Here is a 9349-nt window from a genome sequence, read left to right as displayed (position 1 = left end):
CGTGTGCGTGTGTCCGCGCTCACATTTCTCGCTTTCATGATTTTCTTCTTCTATTGAAACTTTTCCTCATTGGATCACTTTCTCACTTCCACCTTATTTGCTCCTTTATTTTATTCAGCTACAATTTGTCTTTCATTCTGAACCAACTTTCGCACACTAGAAAATTCCTGTAGCAGTTGCTTTGTAATATGCTTACATTTATATCAGTGAAAACACAGACTCATCGGACTGTCAGAGATTATTGATGAATGATCGCAGCTGTAGTGCTGGCTTTACATCAGAACTCCGTGTGTTTGGTCATGTTTATGAAACTGGGAGCTCTTCTGCTGAATAGCACGTGGATATTAAAGTTAGTGACAATATGCATTGATGTATTTATATCAGTGTAAATTTTACAGGCTATATTCCACTACATTGTTGAACATTTCAACAAAATGAGCCCCACAGGGCACAGAGACATGCGTCCCTGCACGACTTTGCGCGCATATTTACGCAGGATGGCAAAACAGAAAAGACTAATGGATGGGAACAGTAAAAAAAACAAAAAAACGCTTGGGAATATTTTTCAAAAGATTTGAAAAAACAAACAAACCCCAAACAACCTTTTTGGTTCCAGTTCAGTGAAAAACATCCCAACGATGAAAATACATCCCTATATTCTGTTTACTGTATCTTCACCCAGACGGGAGGAAGATCGGCCCTCAGGCCCCTTTAAACAATTTTATGCGGGGGTAAAGTACGCACCATGAACAAGAAACTATTATAAACACACACACACACACACACACACACACACACACACACACACACACACACACACACACACACACACACACACACACACACTTGAGGTATTAAAGCTTGCTGTAAAGGCCCATTTTATCATTAGTTAATAAATAATAATAATAATAATAATAATAATAATAATAATATCATTCAGGCAGTCAGAATGCGGACTGTCTCTCCGACCTCCAACACCGCCACAGCCCCACAGGCCTACCCAACCCCGACCCACGCTTTGGTCCCGGTAATCGGTGTTAAGCTGTTTGTGTTTAGGTGTTGATGCTAAACTTGTGCTGCATTCAGGCTCTGTGAGAGGAGCTGGAATGAGCCCGCGAGTCACCAAAACTTTGCGCGGCATTTCCATTACAGGTCATGGCAGTGAGCAGGCGGCCTTCAGCCGGTTAGGATTCTGTAGGATATTGCAAATGAATTATTTTTTCCAAGATGACAGCCAAAGAGGTGTGCTCATAACCTTATGAGAGCAAACAGCCAGCCCTGCTCATCACTATGTGTGAGCAGGAAACTAACCCAGTCAGTGGAAGCCTAGCCTCTCAATCCTTCGTGGAAATGGAGCTGCTGAGCTGCGTGTTTTCCATTGGGATGTTGGATGTGAATTGGTAGCGCCTGGAAGATCAAAGCTTTCGTTCTTCGTGTCTGTCCACGTTATCTGTTTGTCTTGTAGTTGTAATGAGATAATAAGGAGTTGTGTGGAACTGAAATAATGTCATCGCCAATTTCTGAGTATTGTTTCTGCTAGTGTGACTCCAGAGGTCAAACGGAACCTTCAAACATTCAGAGAAGTGGAATTTTCCGCTGGAACCTGAATGCACCGTAAAGTGACTGAGTGGATTGGATTAATTTGCGCCTCCCGGGAATTCCGGAACCTCACATGACACCAACTCTCTGCCTCTATTGGTCGGAGGCACGTGTCTGAACGACCCGTAGTACGACGTCATCGCAGTGTCTCGCAGCCAATCAGAAATGAAAACCAAAAATCAGTAGTGAAAGTATTTGAGCGGCGTCTTGATGAGCGCACTTGGAGCTGCTGGAGCGTCAGTAATTGTGTGCAGGGAGCAAGAAAATCAAAAGAGTGATTTAACAAAGCAAACAAACGAAATGGAGTTTTATGAGATTCAAAGTGACGCAGGTGAGCTGCAGGTCGAGGAGTGAGGAGCACAAACTGAAGCATGTTTTTTTTTCCTTTGTCAAATTCCCCACAGGCGCGTTTGCACAGAAAACAATACAAACTACTGCGCCACGCTCCAACTCGCTCTTCTCACTGCAGCGACAAATATAGATATTAGCTGATAATAAAGTGATATTGGAGACACTACGCTGCGGAAGGGAGCAGGTGCTGAAGCTGCTCAGGCTTCATCAGAATGGAAGGAAATGCTCGCCGAGACCCAGAGCGCCCACGGGACTCCGGGGAGCAGTCCAACCGGGCCATCCTGCCCCTCTTGCAGCCACCTGGCAACCAACAGTCTCACAGGATCACTAACTTTTACATCGACAACATTTTGAGGCCGGACTTCGGCCTGAAGAGGAAGGATGGGGCTCCGGATCGGCAGGGAGACGCTCTTGGAGTGCTCATACAAAGAGAGGAGCTGACAGGGAGAAAGCCTCCCAAAAGTGCTAACCCTCGGCAGGGTGGAGCAGGAGGCAAAGAAGAGGAGAACCCAGGAGAGCATGAAGACCAGCATCCGGACATTGACGCCAGGAGGCCCGGCGATGTGGCGGCTAATGACTGCTGCCGCAGCCCTCAGGCCAGCACTGCCACAGCGGCCAAATCGATGCTGTGGCCAGCTTGGGTGTATTGTACTCGCTACTCGGACCGTCCGTCATCAGGTTAGTAAAAACATTCCTCATCCAGGTCTAATTCATGAAAAGCAAAAGAAGGAAAAGGCAGCTCCTCTTTGCAATTCAGAGTCACTTTAAAGGCTGAATTTCAGGAAGGAGCCAAAAAGCTGCTATTGCATCATTTTCTGAGCAGTGCCGAAGTAATGGCCTCTACCCCCACCTTCATATAATATACTCATCACTTGTAACAACTCATCATTAAATCAACACAACTGATGTTTGAGTAATAATTTCATACTTTAAACCTGAAATGACAGGAGCAGTCTGAGCGCAGATTTCACATGAATTTAGACGCATATTGGAAACTCGTTTCTATTCTGTACAGAATTCAATCTGAATGTAGCTTTAAAATAAAAACAAAATCCACGAAGCGGCTGGAAAGTGCTCTGAAAAAACGACGAAATTAAACATGAGTCGAAAGTAAAGTTAAATGATATTGAAGTGAAGTAAAACCAAGTTAACGCCATTGTTCCCCAGTCCTCTTTGTTAATATTCTATTAGCATATTTTTGACAATGGGGTAGTCTAAAAAGTGAAGGCTGTGTATCCAAAGTCCGTCGGTTCAATCTAAAAATGCTTAAGAACACAGTTCCAAAGTTTATTTTATTTTATTTCATCTCACTTGTAAAAAAATAAAAATAAAAATAATAATAATGATGATGATAAGAAGAAGAAGAAGAAGAAGAAGAAACCCCACATCTGCGTAGTAAATGTTTGCAAATGGAGCATTTCCCTCACGTTATGGTGCATCGCGGTGAAGCCTGTTTCCAGCCTGTCCCTCTCTCTGGGAGTTTTTAGGGCTAAAGTGGAAGTTTGCAACGGGCTCGGCTCATTCAGCCAGCGGATGCGTGGAAACTTGGACTTTTCCTTTGTCACCATGTCAGCTGCTAAAACGATGCTACAGCACAGCAGCCGAGCACAGGAAGAGACCGTAGTCATGTATCGAAGACGCGTTTGGAAGAGTTTTTTTTTATTTATTTTTTTATTCCTAACAAAAATATTTATTTGTTTATTTATTTATTTATTTAAATCGATGAATCGAAAGAAAAAAGCGTTCATCGAGTTCATGAAAGGCTCCTGGCCGGAGAGCCCGCAGCCTCCCTCGCATGATTCCGTCCGCGCACCGGTCCGGTTACCTGAGCCCCGGCGCACGTTACAGCGTCCCGATGCGCGTGACCAGGTCAGAGTGCATGCAGGCCTTCAGCGCAGCTGCTTCATGTGCACCTGTACTGATGGGGAGTTCTGTACTGAGCAGGTACGCCTACTGTCTTTTACACTGAGTTCAATCATTTCTCATGGATGGTCCACCTGATCCCACCACGGCAGAAACACCTCAATGTCAGTGCAGAGACAAAAGAAAAGTACTTTTAAAAAATAGAGTTCCTATGCTACAGAGAGGGAAAGAGGCGCCCAACGCCCCCATCCCTCCTCATCTCCAAACCCCACCCCCATCTGCACCCTCTCCTCCTCAGCATTAAGCTGTGCTTAATGCCCAGTGTGGTCCATTGCATCCAGTTGGATGGAATTAAAGGTTGTGACCAATATGTCCTTTAAAATAAGATTAGACTTGCTAAAAACTAATCAACTAGATTAGCCCCATGTCGCTGACTTTCTTCTTCAGTCCGAATCTAAACAGCTTTGTCAGGAGGTCACGTGAGTCCTGGCCGCGAGGATAAATTTGCCTAATTTGGCGCAAATGTGAACAGAGACGTTTTCCACTCATAACTGAGCCCGTTTCATTTTTGTAAATACAGCTGAGGTGTAAAAATGTGACGTGTGAAAAGTCCACGGTACTGACTCTAACCACTGGCTGTCATTTGTTTCACTCCCGCTGCACTTCAGGGCCCAGATCTCGCAAACCAAAGAAAGCGCCGACCCCGAGTAAAGAAGACAAACGGCCCCGGACGGCCTTCACCGCGGAGCAGCTCCAGCGGTTAAAAACAGAGTTCCAGAACAACCGCTACCTGACCGAACAACGGAGGCAGAGCCTGGCCCGGGACCTCGGTCTCAACGAGTCTCAGATCAAAATCTGGTTCCAGAACAAGCGTGCCAAAATCAAGAAGGCATCCGGGAATAAAAACTCTCTGGCGCTGCATCTCATGGCGCAGGGACTGTACAACCACTCGACAGCCAAGGACGCCAAGTCGGACAGCGACTAGAGGATGACAGTTGACTCTGAACATGCAATAAAATCACCAGCGTTCATATTTCAATTACACACACACACACACACACACACACACACACACACACACACACACACACACACACACACACACACACACACCTCTCTGTTTGTGACAGAGATATTATGGCTGTATACTGTGTACTCAGGGCTGTAGATATGACGAGGCCCAGCTCAAGTCAAGATGGAGCCGCATTCATGTCACAGCCGGAATCTCCACCGTTTTCACTCGCTGCAGCCTGAAACCGCGACCAATGTGGCATTCAGGGTCCAACGGAAATATCTGCGGACATGGCGAACAATTAATACTAATGCTGCTCTGTTAAAATTGACCGAGAAGACATATAATAAATTCCAGTCTCATCGAAGTATGGGATAACATATCTTTAGGTAGAATAAAAATAAATAAACGACTTTAAGAACTACTTTTAAAACAGTTAAGTGTACTCCGCAGCTTGAATTAGTTTAAAGTCGCTGGTTCCTGGCAGACCTCTGTTACTGTGACCTGACTGCATGCCGGGGATTCCACTCGATGGAAACCCGGAACAAACAGGGTCAAAGGTGTTCGGACAACAGCTGAGGAGCCATGTTCCTGGTTTAGTAGGTGTCAGCGTCATGTGACACATCCTACCTGCGTGCCTGCTACATCGTGCCCACAAGAGATTTCGAATCGTGGAATTAAAAATAAATAAAAACTAACAAACCATGTGTGACAGTGATCGCGCTGCAGTGTGGCCTAACTGCCCGCACAGAAAAAGCAGAGTGGATAGAACTTAGATATTGTGGGCCTGCAGAGGAGGAAAATGGCTCCAGCTGCAGCCGAAACCACGACGGGCTCGAGAGCAGGTGATCAAGCATCACGCGCACTGCAGCCCTGTCTGAAAACTCTGAGCTAATATCCAAAGATTTCTTTCTGTTGCATTCCGGGAACTGTGGCGTGGACAAACGGTCCGCTGTGTTCTCCCTGTCTTACTGTACTTTCTGACCACGGGGCTCGTTTCTGCAGCGCCTCTTGCTTCCTCTTTGTTCTTGCTGTGTCATGCCGCTGGACTGTATTGAATGTTGACCTGCGGGTCTGCTTGTTGTGGTGGAAGCAGCCCTGCGCCCGGATGCGGAATGTGAGACCTCACGGTATGTCTGGAGTTAAAGGTGTGCTTTAAATCTGGTGACCAGTGTTTAGCAGCAAAATTGCTCTCAGATATCTGCCAGTAGATGCGCACACAACTTAACACAACCGGCTTTGAATTTTCTGATTTTAGCTATTATTATTATTATTATTATTATTATTATTATTATTATTATTATTATTATTATTATTTTAACTTTCTCCCGAAAGCCAACGACATTTCGAAAAATAAACTATCGCCTTAAAAAGCCAGTAGACCATAGCTAAAATTTCCATTCATATCAAACCGCATCATCCTGAGGCCTCCAGGCAACCCGAGAATGTTCAAGAACACACTTCCTGTTGTTGTTAACGAAGATACTTTGTACTCTTATTTTAAATGCAATAAACATCCACCCGCGCGCAGGTGTTTACATAACTTATTTTTCCTGCAATCATTTTTCTGTTTGAACACGTTTGCCGGCTCCGAACCAAATCGTATTGTTACGATGCAGTGAATGTTTGGACTTCTTTATTTTATGTTAAAGCCTCAGTCATGTTTTCTGGGATTGAGTTAGGCACCTGGAAACGTTTCTGCCTTAAAGTATTACGGTGTTAAGAGAGCGGCTGTTTTCTATATGGCAAATGGGACTTTTTGAAATCGATATTTTTAAAGATGAAATATTAGTGTTTTCCCCTCTCATCCGAGGTTCTCTTTTATATACAACGTGTAAATAATTTATATTATAATGGTGTCATTGTAAATAAACGACAACAATGCAGACTTGACTTTTAAGATATTTTTATTTCACAACACGAAATTCATCAAAAAGACAAAAGAAGAAAAAAAAAGGAAAAAAGTAACTTTAAAAAAATGAAATGTGTTGATACTGATTAGGATGACATAATGAGAGCGCAACAGGGAGGACACCTGCGGTCTGCACACAAAGTTACGCGCTCAACACGTCTGCACCTCTACTCAAAACCCAGGTGTTCATTTCGTAAAATGTTTGCATTTTACCGTAATCTGCTCCACTTACTGCACAGGTCCTGTTCAGGCTGTGAAGTTCAGCCACAGCATGTCAGATACAATCATCGCCAAAAGCTCTTTATCACAATTTCGATTTTAGCTGATAGTTGTGGTCCACTTTTATTACAAAGAGCATTAAAAAAGAAAGCTAATCTGAAGAAGTTACTTTTCTGTTCCTTTAAAATGTATCTCCAGGTGTTTTCCATACATTTCCAAAGGGCATCTTTAAAAAAAACCCTTCTAAACCTCCTAAAAGTGTATTGTTTTAATTTTGAGTTTGTTGACCCGATGATTGCAAGCTTTTCACACAGCAGCCCTCAGTAGAATGACATTTAAGGCCATGGGCTAGGGTCCGGATAAAAATTAAGAGGGCAGAGGGGTATCTTCATCATGGAGAGATTTAATATTTGTAAATTTATTTGAGACTTTTATTTTAAAATAAAAAACAGTTCCATATTTGACATAACCCATATGGAGCATGTCAATGTAGTTGGAAAGAAACTATCCATGATTATTAACCTAGGCATTTTTGGGATACAAAATTGGCCCATGTGACAGAACAGTTTCAAAAACTCTCATCTCCAATCACATCATTGGTGCAGTAGCCCTTATGGCTTTAAACTGATGGAAATCATGAACACACCCAAGAAACTATTCATCGCACACATATAATTTTATTTACAGACACACACACACATAAAGAAATCATTTACACTCAGTTTCCGTATTTCAGTTGTGACCACGTGTGACAGAATGCAACACAGTGTGTTCACCATGAGCACAATTTCAAATTCCCTCAGCTGCAGTTTGGGCAGGAACCGAGACATGCAGTCACTTCCAAAAGCCTCACCCTATATGGTGCCTGACAACACTAACAGCGACATATCTGCCAGGCTTGCACCCAAAACTCCTTAATGTGGGAAAATCTGAACCAGATTAGTTGACCGTCTTTATTCTTTGATCTTCAGGACCGCTGCATAGCTGCATCTACATGGTTTCCCTCACATTTTCATTATAATGTTTAATTCAGGATCATTTGCAATTTGCACACCAACACTACTTGAAATTCAATTTGAAACAAGAGCAGAAGAGACTGACAAGAGACAGACGAATGATATGAGAATAAAAAGGTCATTATTTCAGCTAAAACTAGAAACCATCTATAGAGTGCAATATCCAGCAAATCATTCAGTTATAGATTGTCCTTTTGCAAGACACACGTTGAAAAATAAGCCAGTCTCAAATAAGGAGCGTAATTCTGAATAATAACTGTTGTTAATTTGACTTTTCATTCACAAGAAAATGCTTCCAGAGATTATTCATTTCAATCCATATCTAAGTATTATGTATCAGTACAAACCAAGTGTTCCTGTGTTGTACAAATTAGGGTAAACCAGTAGAAAAGCAACAGCCAAAATTATCTGCAAATTCAGAGCCCAAAGAGTACCCTGAGCATCACTGAAATCTTACAAACACGTTTATGTCTGAGGGCAGTTTACCTGAACATCGGTGCATGGTAAGAAAAATCAAACAGAAGCAGAATGAAATGTGGAGAGCAGAGGGAGATCCATTAACCAAAAGCCAGAGATTTGTCTGAGGCGCGTTCACTGGCAGCAGCAGCAACAGCGACCTGGGGTTTCTGAATGGCTGCAGAAGCCTTCATCTGCATTTCCTTTCTTAGCTGGCTTGTATGTGGAAGTAACGCCCAACGGTCTCTGACTTGATGAGCAGAGCTAGTCTTGACTTGGGGGTGGGGGGTGGGGGGGGGATGGGGTGGGGGGGGGGCTTGTTGTGAGTTGGGTTTTTGATACAAAGTCTGGGGATGTCAGTCAAAAGGAGCTGGGGGTGCAGGAGGTTGAGGGTTGGGAGCATATTGGCCATAGAACCAAAATGCTTTTGGTGTCCATGCAAAAAGCAGCAGGTGGAAAAGGTGTAGCCAGGACATCTTTGCAGGGACACTAACATGTTTTTATCATATCTTTGATCATGTATTCTTATTTATATGTGATTAAACACAATGAGTTTAACTTTCCATTTTAAATTGTAGCTTGGTTATGTTAAGGCACCAAAAGCACTTGGCTGGGTTTAGGGACAGATGACTTTTTTCACACCTCGGCAGGTAACACTGGACCCTCTATTGGACCATGCTGGGAGATTTTAGAGCTTAAGGGTTTTTTATCCTGAGCTTAGATTGTGTTTCTATATTAACAGGGTGATGAGATGCATGAATACAAAAACATTTGAATACAAAAACTCATAAAAACATCAATTCTACAAACTATAAATTGCAGCTATTCTCATGCTGTCATCCTGTGGGTGTTAGACTGTGTCAGAGGTGGCAACAATCCTTCACTCCAGCTTGTTAATCAACCAACAACCCAGACAGAGTT

General features: G+C 43.2%; 1 protein-coding gene across 1 annotated transcript; it reads left to right on the top strand.

The window, feature by feature from the left end:
• Window positions 1-1819: 1819 nt before the first annotated feature.
• Window positions 1820-6693, top strand: en2b (engrailed homeobox 2b). The gene is made up of 2 exons (XM_004565106.4): window positions 1820-2628; window positions 4482-6693. The coding sequence occupies exons 1-2, from the start codon at window positions 2163-2165 to the stop codon at window positions 4796-4798; spliced, it is 783 nt and encodes a 260-aa protein (XP_004565163.1). The 5' UTR covers window positions 1820-2162; the 3' UTR covers window positions 4799-6693.
• The last annotated feature ends 2656 nt before the right edge of the window (window positions 6694-9349 follow it).

Source organism: Maylandia zebra, linkage group LG18 (genome assembly GCF_041146795.1).
Source record: "Maylandia zebra isolate NMK-2024a linkage group LG18, Mzebra_GT3a, whole genome shotgun sequence".
NCBI classification, from domain to species: domain Eukaryota; kingdom Metazoa; phylum Chordata; class Actinopteri; order Cichliformes; family Cichlidae; genus Maylandia; species Maylandia zebra.
This window is presented reverse-complemented; position numbering and strand designations above follow the sequence as displayed.